This window comes from Colobus angolensis, unplaced genomic scaffold, assembly GCF_000951035.1.
Source record: "Colobus angolensis palliatus isolate OR3802 unplaced genomic scaffold, Cang.pa_1.0 Scaffold193, whole genome shotgun sequence".
In the NCBI taxonomy this organism is placed as follows: domain Eukaryota; kingdom Metazoa; phylum Chordata; class Mammalia; order Primates; family Cercopithecidae; genus Colobus; species Colobus angolensis.
In genome coordinates this window covers 398,639-412,093 of record NW_012115077.1, presented here as the reverse complement: position 1 = coordinate 412,093, position 13,455 = coordinate 398,639, and the positions used below count along the sequence as shown (strand labels likewise).

Here is a 13,455-nt window from a genome sequence, read left to right as displayed (position 1 = left end):
ATGTCAGGAAAAAAAATCCATTCATTTTGCTAAATAAAGAAAAGACAGGGAGAAGTACACACCACCTACAAACTCAAGAGTAATGTTTCTTTAGCCTCACGGAAAGTATTTTGAAGCTGGGCAGCCTGGTTTCAGGCCTCTATTACACCAACACTGGGCTGGGACTTCTTCCTTAGCTGGAAGTACCTTGGGGCTGCTAGAGGCAGGAGGCAGAAGTGAAGAGGAGGGAGGTGTCAAGTCCCTTTACCAGTCTGCTTCATACAAAGCAATCTACTTTCATTTGTTTAATATATTGGACTCCAAGATATTGCTTCAAAGAAAAAAAAAGTTTGAAAACCACTGGATTAGAGACTCTAAGGTCTAAAAAGACTTCTATATTGTGTGTATTTAAATCACATGTCTTTGATATTGATTCAACTAAATTTTCAATATGTTGTCAGTCTAAAGTTTCTGAGAAGATTTTTAAAAACAACCTATTTCCTCAAAGATCAAAGTGGAAATAGGAAGTGTCTCAAAACTTTGCAAAGTCAGGATACGAGTTGTACTGAAGAGAAAACAAAAGAAAGAAACTGAAATAAAACAGATGACACAACTTTTTCAAATGTCACATTTAATGTTTTCACCACTGTACTTCAAATCTACATTGTACAAAGTGACCAGAAAGTGTGCCACGGTAATTGACCAACCTCTGAGATTGTACCTTTCACACCAGTGTCTTCTTGGGCTCTTTTGATACTAAACACGTTTCTCATTCAAGTGAATTGAAATGCTTCAGTTGGGTTGATTCTCAGGAGCCTCATAAAAAAAAAACAAAGATATTGCACCATCTTTGTTTAGTAATTCAATGTTTGTTTCTTTCACAGCAAATAATTACTTCATTGAAGTTAAAACTTCCAAACATAACTTATTAATAGTCTTCAAATTCAGCTCAGATCACTCAAGTTGAAAATACTCTGCTAAATACAGATAACTTACAATAACTTTAACAGTTAATTGTCCATAACACACACCAAGGTTTTTTCCTAGACCAATTTTAAGACGATCCATTAGTATTCCTTGTACAGGTGAAAAATGATCTTCAATTTTCTTGTCTTTTTATTTTTAATATAAAAGTTGGAAGGGACATTCAAGTTTCAAGTCTCCACACTGAACTTAAAAAAAAAAAAATAGTCATCATCAGCATGTGGAGGTAAACAAGCCAAGTTGTATAACTCCAGGAGGTAGAGGCCTTCGATTTGTATTCATATGTACATATGCACAGAAGAATTCAGTGTTCCAACAGAAAAAAAGAACTTGTCAAAAAGTAATAAGTTATTTACTACTGTGACATTTCAAGACTCCCACAGCTTTGCCTAAGGACACAAACACATTTGACATAATTCCCTATGTGCCTTTTTTGTGGCTTAAATTTTTTTTTAATTTGTTTTTGTCTTTTATTATTTTTTTTTACTGTCCAGTGCAGGAAAAGTCTCACAAAATTTCACAGACCTAAAATGTGCAAGCTAGTTCTCTTTCTATACAGCAATGTTGGGATTCTTTTGAAATTAGCCCAGAAATGAATTATTTACACACATGAAAGATGCATGCTTGGGGTTCTTTTATGTAAGAAAGAGCAGAAAAACTTCTAATAAAAATAGATTAAATATATATATATATATTTATACTGGGTAAGGAAAACAAAAGTTTAGTCTCTCCTAGTCACAAACTCATTCTCTCTACCCACAACATTGGATTTTAGACAGCACACATCACCATCACGGCTCTAATGAGAAGCTAATTATAGGGCTTGATCATTAGGTGGCATGCCCCTCTTCCCTACCCTCCCCCCAGGTGCAGCCACGATCAGCTCATGTGGCTCCATGATTGGTCGCAGGCAAGGTTTCTAGATTCTTTAGTTTTAGAAAACCCCAAATCTTTAGGAATGGCTCAAATATCAAAATGTATGACTGTCCTTTGTGTGTGTGTGTGTGTGAACAATCTCACTTCATTTTAGAAAAGAAAAACAACAAAAACATAAAACCCCAAACTCCCAAATTTGGTTCAATTCTCTTTTGTTCTGAGGTGAGCCACAACAGCTGCACTAAATTCATAAAACATGTGCAACTCTGGGTAAAATATTTTTCTTCTAAAAGCACAACCACTTTACAAGATTAAAAGTCTAGTAACATTTCTAAATATTATTCATATCATACAAGTAGTGGTTGTTAATTTAAAACTTCATTAGTAAAATTACAGTACAAGCATGATTAACCTCCAGAATTGCAAATCCCAGACTCCAGTGGAAAGCTACATTACATCTTCAGTAGTACATTATCTTCCACCATTACTCCCACACCAGAGGAGATGGGGGCATCTCAGATGGCTGAGCAACAGTGGAACTGGAAGAAAACAGAGATGGAGAAATTAGTTGTAATGTCACAATGGACAAAAGGGTAATTCACTATTACCTGTTTTCCTCTCTTCCTCTGAAAAAATTAAGTCCACTTCTGGATTTTTATTTGTTTCTTTGAAGTTGAATTTGCTCTAAGTTGCTTGTTTATGGACCCGTTATCTACGGAAAGGCAATCTGGTATAGTGGCTAATATGCAGGCTGGAAAACAACATGTCATTTACTAGTTGTATGGCACTGAGCAAGTGCCTTAATCTCTTCTCATTTGGAAAGGAATAATGCTGTTTACCTCATAGGATACTGTGATGAATAAATGATAATAGATGTGAAGTGTTTTTCCACAGTGCCTACTTGTGAGTGTAAAGTAAATGTAGGTATTACAAGTAATAATTTCAATAATCAATCAGGAAAATAACCTTAAGGGATGTAGAATTATCCATTTAAAAGTAGCCTCTCAAAATACAGTGGCCTATTTTGAATGGGCCTTATAAGCATTCTTTTATCAAGTATTAATGGGGAAGTATAGGTAATCATTTAGCATTGGTTATCCACAGATCTGTTATTGGCTTTTTCCTATGTCTAAGGTTGCTAATGAGATTACAGACTTGAGAGGGAAAAGTATAACCCCTTGTTTCCCCAAGGCCCAGGATCATTTGCACCTAAGCCGTTAAACTGCCTAACTGACTGGGTCACTGACTCTTAGGGGAAAATAGTAAAACAAAGTAATTTAAAACCACAGATAAATAAAAATGCAACTGAACTCTTTCTTCCAGTAGAAAAATACATGGAAGAAATGAAAGTCACCCGATTTTACAAACTTTAAGCATAAAATCTTGACTGCGGTCCAACAAATCCAACCAACTTTAATATGATTAAAGGGAAAGAGCATCAAGGAGAGAGAAAAAGGAGAGGAGAAAGGCAGCAGGGAAGATAGAGACTGTCACCACTCAGATCCGAATCCACCCTTTGTCCTGCTTTGTGATACTGGAGCCAGACCCTGTTCATGGTTCCCCTTTTCCACCTAGCTTAATGTTAGCTTTTGTCAACACAGGGTGCTGGAAGGGCATTTGCAAGGCTGTAGCATCAGGAAGCAGTCTCCCTTCCTTGGTTTGTTGTGTTTTTTGGCCATGTGGAGGGCTCAGCTTTGGTCCACCCGAACTCTCCTGGCAGGCGGTTTTTGATGGACCAGTTCTGCCCACACCTGCTGGCACACTTTCTCCTCCGCACCACCCTCGTGCTGTGTGTTCCTGTTCCTGTGGCAGCCATACCCTCTCCAAAGAGGTCCTTACATGGAGGAACCTCTTCTAAATTCTTAATTTTCGTAATTTCTTTCTTGTTTACTCTCCCTCAGTCTACAGGGAGTGGCTGCTTTCTGCATTTGCTACTTCAGCAGCCTTCAGAATCCTCTTTTATGCCTTTTAGCAGTTGATCATCTTTCCTTGTTAACAATTCTTATTACTGAATTTTCCCCATTCATATTATAGGGAAGTGGTTTATTTCTCCTGACTAGACCCTGATCAATATATAAGGAGTTAAGGAAAAAGAGATCAAGAGAAGGAAAGGACAGAAAGACAAGGAGAATGACGCCTGGTAACTTCCAACATAGGTTCATAGCTCTACCATAAGCCTTTTGACTTCTCCTCTAAACAGGCTACACAAAGCCTTTTGACTTCTCCTCTAAATAGGCTACACCAGCAGTCCACCTGCACAAACAAAAATTATTTTCTTGCTTACAGTTATTACTAGGGAGTGGGAATGGTAGTGGGAACTGAGATGACCACGTCTAACTCCAGGACAGGTGGCCACCATACTAATGCTGCAGTAGGATCGCCACGTATGTGATGAGGCAGCACAATGGTCATCTGGGGAAAAAAACTGCTAAAGCAACCACAGTCAACTGGCACCAGTGTAAAATGTGATGCTTACGGTGTTTTTTTTTTGTTTTTTGTTTTTTTTGAGATGGAGTTTTGCTCTTGTTGCCTAGGCTGGAGTGCAATGGTGCGATATCTTGGCTCACTGCAACCTCTGCCTCTTGGGTTCAAGTGATTCTCCTGCCTCAGCCTCCTGAGTAGCTGGGATTACAGGCATGCACCACCACGCCTGGCTAATTTTGTATTTTTAGTAGAAACGAGGTTTCTCCATGTTAGTCAGGCTGGTCTCGAACTCGAGACCTCAGGTGATCTGTCTGCCTTGGCTTCCCAAAGTGCTGGGATTACAGTTTTAATACACTTTTGACTAAAGCCAAACCTCATAACAGAAACTTTCTGTTGCACCTTTTATCTATGTTATCTAAATAAAAACAGAAATATGCTGAATAATGAAGTAACACTGGCATCCTTTTAATTCTAACAAGAATGTTAGAAATACATATAGTTACCTAATAAAGCTCTTAAAAGCAGCAGACTGAGGGTTGATGCAGAGAGGCACTCTGTTTCCTTTCTGCTGTTCCAAAATGAACTGATGAATAATTTCTGTGGAGAAAACAAACATCACACAATCCATGACAATTTGCAAGCCCGGGAGCAGTGAATTCTCAGCTAACTCTAGCTAGCATCTGAAAAGCATTTCCTACTGATTTAGTTGAATCAAACACACACATCATCTATCAAGCAGAATTCGGCTGAACTTCCTAAAACTAAAATGACAGCTGTTGCTAAATATAAGCAAGAAACGTACTGGTGGCATTACGTAGACTGCAGCCCCATCAGTGGGAAGAGTAAAATGGTCTATAAATTTGAAAGACACGTCACAGGTTTGGCATTATGAGTGAACTCTTCTAAGTTTTGCTGGCGATTATTGCCTTTTTGAAGATCACTTAAAGACCTCAGTTTGTATCTAGGTGTATAGTTTCAGGTGGTTACTTTGGGGACTACCCTCTCTCTTGTAAAATGTCCTACAGTAGACACTACAATCACTCAGAAGTTTGGATGTCATTACTCCCACTGTATCCCAATAGGAGATCCTGCCACAAAATTTTATGAGTACACTATCAGAAATTCCCTTCTCTTATCATCCAAGGAATAATTCCCTCAGTGAATGTTTACGCTTTATGGAACTTTGTATGTTATATAAAGAAGTTCAATACGTTTGAATCGATGAGATGACATTGAGTGAATACATATTAAACATATTTTGAGTCATACTCACTAAATAAACTTTGAAAATAAGAACAAAATATTCACTCATCTCTCCAACCTTCCCCTGGATATAATATTAAATATGATTTGTTATGCCCTGGATACATAGCTATATGCAGGGTTGTAAAATAAACATAGAGGGGAGCTTTGGTTACCATCCAGATCTCAGCTTTTCATGGTCACCTAATGGAAAATGTTACTAGGCATATTGCCTGGCCGAAGGCCAAAACAGATACTCACCTTTAACCTGTCGGACAGAACTGAGGTTCTTCTCAAAAGTGTCATCAAATTTGGGATTGGTAACAGGCTCAAAGTCACTGGTATAAACTCTTCCAGTAGAGGTGGAAAAGCAACATTTACACATACATGTGTGATATCGTAGTCGCCCTTCATCTAGGTAGGGGTGGGCTAAGGCATCCTTAGCGGATATTCTTTTGGACTGAAATCAAATTAGAGACCAGCACAACACTACAGATAAATATGACTGTTCACATAGGATCTTTCAAAAGACACATTAACTGCTTTACACAGCATATATATAATTTATAGTACATCCCATCCAAAGAGGGATAATTGAATTTAGAGGTGGGTAACATAGTAGCAGAGGGAGTGTATGATTTAGGACAACTACTGTTATTATCTACCATCATAAAGTACTTAGAAGTGCCTTGCTTCTAAAATTCTGAGAAGTTACTACATTGAAATAGATGTATGCAGGGTCAAAAATCACAAATGTCATGACATTTAACTATGTAGTGCTTTGAAGGGGTTACGTTTACCTTTTAAATAACAGGCTATATTTTCTAAATATGTGTCAGCATCCAGAAGATGTGTTCACACTGGCAATTTTCAAAGCTGCTTGAAATTTTTATTCTCTTAGAATACCAAATGGATGATGGCAAAAGCTGCTGGAGTTAGGCAGCAGATAGTGGTCTGATTGCCATGTTTTGAGATATAGCTCAGTCTGAATATCAGGAATCTAGTCTAGCTTTTTGTTTTCTGGCACTCTATTTTTTAAATTTTTTTGTAGAGATGGGGTCTCACTGTGTTCTTGAATTTCTGGCCTCCAGTCTTGGCCTCCTGAAGTGCTGGGACTGCAGGCATGAGCTACTGCGCCTAGTAATTTTCTGTCACTTTAGATCAGAATACTTAATACACGAGTTTAAGTTTGCCTGAAAATCTAAACTTTTAACATTACTCCATGAAAAAAATGGAAGAAACTGTCCCTTCTTTTAGCTCAGTAGACATATGTGTACTCCTGAAAGTCAATTTTAAAGATTTAAGCATGAACTCGGTAGTACAGAGCAGGACAAAACAAGAACACACACCTTGCCCTGATTCCAATACGACCCAGCACTTCACATGACACAATTTAAGAATGAAAACCACTTTTGTTCTCAAATAAACCAAAAACAACTGTTCTGGTCCCCAAATAATAATAAAATGTTTCTCATAAACCTGGATTCCCTAAAAACACTTTTATCTCTGATTTTTGCTATGCTGATGTAAAAAGGCATGTCATGACATTTCAAGATAAGATAATCACAGAAGAAAGCAGGTGTTTATCTACCATGAACAGGCAAATGTATACTTGATAACCTTGTTTTTTTTCCTTTCAATAAGTTTATGTTTTGTATTTGGTGATCTAGCTCTTTTGAAGTCAGACTTCCCTGCATTCTTAGCAAGTAAACTTTTTCCTTTTCTTTTTTTCTAAAAAAGTCTGAGTCCTTTGATAGCTATTCCTAGAGATTCCACTGGGATAGTGTTCCACTGTTTGAACCCAAAGGAACAAGTAGGCTGACAGTGTAAGTGCCTGATCCTGGGCCCTTCTGAGCTCTTGGCTTCCCTTTCCTTCTATTTTTCATTAACTTCTGTTCATGAGTTTCAGGACACAACTTCAACAGTTTATCTTTCTGTTCCTTTAGGTTATATACAGTGATCATTCCAACAACATACTTGTCTGTAAGATGTTTCACACTTACACCGCTGTCCAGTTTCTCCAATAGCTTTGCATTCTGTGCTATAGATAAACATAAATGCTCCCACTTTTTAAAAAAAATCAGTTACCTGCTGGGTTATCTGCAGGACTTTTTGACATTTTCAATAATACTTTTACTCCAAAGAGCACAGAATAGGCAAAAAATACAGTAAATAATGCCCATAGGTCTTGGCAGCATGTGGGACATTGTGGGGAACCTGTCATTGGTGCATCTGGCCTGCACATATGCCATTTTATTACCCTTTGTGGGGACACTTGCATGCGGGAATCTGGATATGCTTGGGGAAGATAGAATCACAGCTGAAGGAGGCTGGAGGGTCTTTTTTCCCTTGGGGATACTGAACAAACTGTGTGTTGTATGCCTGCTTTTTGATGGTGACCTGTCATCGAGGTGAGGTCATTTATGTTGTTATGTTGGCACTCAGAGTTCCAGATTACGGATGTTCAGAGAGAGAGAGAAAGAGAGAAAGAGAGAAAGAGAGAGAGAGAGAGAGTGTGTGTGTGTGTGTGTGTGTCTGTGTTTGTCTGTGTATGTGTATCTCACCACAGACACCTGCCTTTTAGACTCAATCAAGTAATTGAGTCAGCATTTCAGTCCAGGAGCAGACATGCCATGGCAGTAGACTGCTTAACCCAAGATCAACAAAACAAGAATAATTAGTTACCTCAGACTAAATGGACTAAATAAATACACTGATTTAAATATGGTCAATGGTCTGTTCTTCATGGATATTTAAAAAGTGGCTCATGTCTGTAATCCCAGCACTTTGGGAGGCCGAGGCAGGTGGAACACTTGAGGTCAGGAGTTCGAGACCAGCTTGGCCAACATAGTGAAATCCTGTTTCTACCAAAAATATAAAAATAAATTAGCTGGGCGTGGTGGCACACATCTGTAATCCCAGGTACTCGGGAGGTTGAGGCAGGAGAATCTCTTGAACCCAGGAGGTGGAGGTTGCGGTGAGCCGAGATCATGCCACTGTACTCCAGCCTGGGCCACAGAGTGAGACCCTGACACACACACCTCATTTCCTTCTTAATGTATTTCTGACTTTCAATTTAACAGGTTACAATCAGAAAAAAACTTTCTTTAAATGGTTTCTTGTTCTGATTGAACTCTCAGAACTGGAAATAAAAAAAAATCCTTAATATAGATCAAAAGCTAATAAAGCATCAGGCCAATTTAAAAATAATTCTGTAACAAAGTAACAAACTTGTTGGCTTTGTTTATAACACAGTGATAAAAACGGTTATTTATTATGTAGTGTGCATTAAATAAATTAATTTCTTTCTTTTTGAGACAGGGTTTCGCTCTGTCTCCCTTGCCAGGATGGAGTACAATGGTGAGCTCATGGCTCACTGTGGCCTTGGCCTTAACCTCCTGGGCTCAAGCCATCCTCCCACCTCAGCTTCCCGAGTAGCTGGAACTACAGGCAAGTGCTACCACGCCCAGCTAATTTAAAAAATTTTTAATTTTGTTAATCCCTAAGTTGCCCAGGCTGGTCTTAAGCTCCTGGGCTCAGGGGATTCTCCTGCCTCAGTCTCCTAAAGTGCTGGGATTACAAGTGTGAGTCACTGTGCCCTATGCTCAGCCTAATTTCTTTATTTTTAAATGACTGTGTAGTTACTTATATAGGTTCCATAAGAATATGTATTCTTCCTTATCAGATAAATCTGTCTCCTTAAATAAATCTTTATAACTACAACCACACCACAAATTTCATTTAATTGTGATAATCCCAGTGTTAAGGAATAAGGACATGTCACATGTAGAACTTGTGTACAAAAGACCTCCCAGTAAAATGGGCTTACTACTTGCTCTATGGCTTAGGAAATTCCAGCCTTATATAAACACTAACTTCCTGGCAGATTGGGAGCATTAATAAACACGGGCTCTCTAGGCTGGGTGCAGTGGCTCACGCCTGTAATCCCAGCACTTTGGGAGGCCAAGGCAGGTGGATCATGAGGTCAGGAGTTTGAGACCAGCCTGACCAACATGGTGAAAGCCCATCTCTACTAAAAATATACAAATTAGCTGGACGTGGTGGCGCCTGCCTGTAATCCCAGCTACTCTGGAGGCTGAGGCAGGAGAATCGCTTGAACCTGGGAAGTGGAGGTTGCAGTGAGCCGAGATGGTGCCACTGCACTCCAGCCTGGGCAACAGAGCGAGACTCTGTCTCAAAAAACCAAACCAAAACAAAACAAAACATGGGATCTCAGAGAAAGAGAATGCCTTACAGCTCTAAACAGTGTATGCACACCTGCTAGAGGTGAGTTACATGGTTCTTGGATCCACATCTAGATAGAAATAGAGAATAAAATATTTCTAACACATACAAGTAAATTTCAATCCTAGACCCTTTATAAAATCCTCTATGGGAAGATAGAAATTATCTCTGAAGCCTGAATTTCACACAGCTCTAGTTTTGTTAACCATATAAACGGAGTTTGTTTTTTAACGTATTGATCAACATATTCTGTTAGCTATGTAGATAAACTTGCCAAATAACACAAAATATCAAATGATAGTAAATTACTAGCTCAATAAAGCAAGTTATATGATTGAAATTGTCCTTAATGGTGGGAACTTGACCACAAGGAGAGACTGTGCGAGCAAGAACTGCCACTTTGTCAGGCTTATGGTACCACTAAGCACTTCACACACCACATGGTACGGTCTGGCTGTGTCCCCACCCAAATCTCATCTTGAATTCCCAGGTGCTACGGGAGGGACCTGGTGGGAGGTAACTGAATCATGGAGGCAGGTCTTTCCTGTGCTGTTCTCATGATAGTAAGTCTCCTGAGATCTCACAGTATTAAAAAGGGGAGTTTCCCTGCATAAGCTCTGACTCTTTGCCTGCTGTCATCCATGTAAGACGTGACTTGCTCCTCCTCATCTTCCACCATGATTGTGAGGCTTCCCAGTCATGTGGGACTGTAAGTCCAATTAAACCTCTTTCTTTTGTAGATTGCCCAGTCTTGGGTATGTCTTTATCAGCAGCAAGAAAAAGGACTAATACACCACAGTAAAAAACAGAAAACAATAGCAAAAAGCACCAAAATAAACACATAAGCAATCTAAATTGTACCCTGAGACATTACAAAAATAACCTGGGTCACCCTAATTGGTTCTGGTCCCCCAAATAAAAAAACCTTGACTGTTTCTCACAAACCAGGACTCTAACAGAATTATTTTTATCCCTAATCTTTGCTGTGCTGATGTCTGAAGGATTGTGAATTTGATGTCTTCTGAGAAAGTTGCAGCTTTCTCACTACAAATGGACCAACATAAACTTAATAACTCTGGTAATTTTGTGGTTGTTTTATCTTTTAACTCTCTGGTATTTTTTGTATTTGGTGACTTTGTATTCTCGGTAAGTTAAATTTTCTTTTCTAAATGCTTTCATTTGTAAGTCTTCTTTGACAATAGTTATTGGCATAGATGTGAATAATAAATATTCTTTGGATGAATGAATAAATGAAGAGCTGAACTTATAGTATAATTTGTAGTCTGTTCCAGAAGAGTAAAGTCCAGAAAGGGTATTGGGAAAAGCTTCCATCTCAAAAACCCAGAGCAAACATTTTCTTATGCAATATAATGGTCAGATTTTTTTCAAATAATCTTAAAAAACTTTGTGTCCTGGCTGGGCATGGTGGCTCACATCTGTAATCCCAGCACTATGGGGGGCAGAGGCAAAAGGATCACTTGAGCCCAAGAGTTCAGACCAGCCTGAGCAATATAGTGAGACCTCTTCTCTACAAAATATTTAAAAATCAGCTGAGCATGTTTGTAGTCCCAGCTACTCAAGGGGCTGGGGTAGGAGGACTGCTTGGGGGGTTGAGGGTACAGTGAGCTGAGATCACACCTCTGCACTCCAGCCTGGGTGACAGAGCAAGACCTTGTCTCAAAACAAACCAAAAATTATTTTGTCTTGATTTAACTTGGTGTCAAATTCCTTTTACAAATATTGAGATAAGAAATAAGAGATACATAAGATCCAGCTCCTTATCTCTTTGCCTAGATTTTTATGTGTTAATAATCAAACTTCTGTGTGATGAGCGTGCATGATACATATGATACGGGGGATTGAAGTTTATGTTTTGAAAAGTAATTATTTACATTGCCAATCTATTCAAAACCACACTGTTTCTCTCGAACACATGTATTTGTAATTCGTTAAAAATACATAAAAACAAACACTACTTACTGGATCAAAGACCAACATCCTGCAAAGGAGATGAACAGCTTCATGTGTAGCCTGGCTAGACAGGGTATAGAGTACAGGAAGAGATGGCTGTGAAAAAATTAAAAATTCAAATATTTAAGTGAGTCTCTGTGTAAACAGCTATGGAATACAGCCAACTTATGACAAGGTAAGTACTCAGCTCAAAAGGCAATGTGTGTCTAAACTCAAAGAGAATGAGTTTTCCCTTCATTAACCAGTCTTCAAAAGCAACAATTGTTACTAGCTTCCCGTAGCATTTTTACTTTTTTATTTTATTATTTATTTATTCTTTTGATATGGAATCTCGCTCTCTTGCCCAGGCTAGGGTGCAGTGGCGCCATCTCGGTTCACTGCAACCTCTGCCTTCCAGGTTCAAGCGATTCTTCTGTGGTCAGCCTCCTGAGTAGCTGGGATTACAAGTGTGTGCCACCACGCTCAGGTAATTTTTTCATGTTTAGTAGAGATGGGGGTTTCACCATATTGGCCAGGTTGATCTCAAACCCCTGACCTCAAGTGATCTGCCTGCCTTGGCCTCCCAAAGTGCTGAAATTACAGGCGTGAGCCACCACATCTGGCCCTATATATTTTTATATTGCATGATTACCCACTGTAGGGGAAAGCACAAAAGAGCCTATAAAAAAATGAAAACAAATTGTAAATATGGCACTCCTGCTAGCCATCTTTTTTTTTTTTAAATAGAAGAAAAGGCATGCACATTTATTTATCATGGGTACATAGGAGGCTTCAAAATAAAGCCCAAAACCCCCAATGAGGTACAGAAGCTTGAGGTTATAGAAACAATGTGGGCTTGGAGCATGGCCAAAAATGGGTTTTAGCCTTACATCTTAAATGCTTTGGCAAGAATGATAATCAAACATGCCTAGAGGTAGGAGAGAAAAGATCGAAAGGTTTTAAAACCTGGGCCACATGCAAAGCACGTAAACTATAAGCATGTAAACTATGTCTTATGACAACATTACCATAAAGGTGCTGAGATACTAGTCCTAAAGGAGCCAAAGGACATGGAAGAACTTACAGAATCTTTAAGAAAGTACACCACTGGTTTTGATGGTTCAATCTGAATTGTCTTTAGCATTGATTTCTCACTCAATAATTGCCTTCGTAAGTGGTAGGCACATCCACATGGCCATATCTGACTTCCGTGAAGCAGAGAGGTGGCTTTAATGACCTGAGAAGCCATAAAGCTTATAAAGCTTCCATTTCACTGCTAGAAGCGTCAGGGGACAGAGCAGGTAAATGGCATCATTGCTCTGTCTCTCACACAAGTAAATTCTTTATATTTAATGTAAAAAAGGCAGAATTAAGGAAGGTGACAAAAAATGTTTAGACACTCCCTTTCTTCCAATGCTTAATATAACCTTTGGCAGAGAATTTTTTCCTCAAGCTTTGAAAGTTCTAGACTTATGGCCAAATTATTATTGGCTTGACTTTCACACCACTTAAAAAAAAACAAACTAATCTCTTAGTGGGGTAAATGATTTTCCTAATGAGTTTTAGACCTGGTGTCTACTTATAACCTTTCTGTGGTCAGAAAGTTTGGCAGGTCAAAGCCTACGAAAATCAACTCAAATGACAATAAAGCCAAAGGCTAAGGCCGGGTGCGGCGGCTCACACTGGAATCCCAGCACTTCAGGAGGCCAGGGCAGAAGGACTGCTTGAGCCGGCTCACATTGTAATCCCAGCACT

At 39.0% G+C, this 13,455-nt stretch overlaps 1 protein-coding gene across 1 annotated transcript in view; it reads right to left on the bottom strand.

Moving 5' to 3' along the window:
* Window positions 1-593: 593 nt before the first annotated feature.
* The window catches only part of NLK (nemo-like kinase), a 156,525-nt gene continuing 143,663 nt past the window's right edge, over window positions 594-13,455 (bottom strand). The window contains exons 9-12 of the mRNA XM_011940755.1: window positions 11,731-11,817; window positions 5,767-5,965; window positions 4,767-4,860; window positions 594-2,378 (exon numbers count right to left, since the gene is read on the bottom strand). Coding sequence (XP_011796145.1) covers window positions 2,324-2,378; window positions 4,767-4,860; window positions 5,767-5,965; window positions 11,731-11,817 — 435 coding nt within the window. The 3' untranslated portion in view covers window positions 594-2,323. The remainder of the gene's footprint in view (window positions 2,379-4,766; window positions 4,861-5,766; window positions 5,966-11,730; window positions 11,818-13,455) is intronic.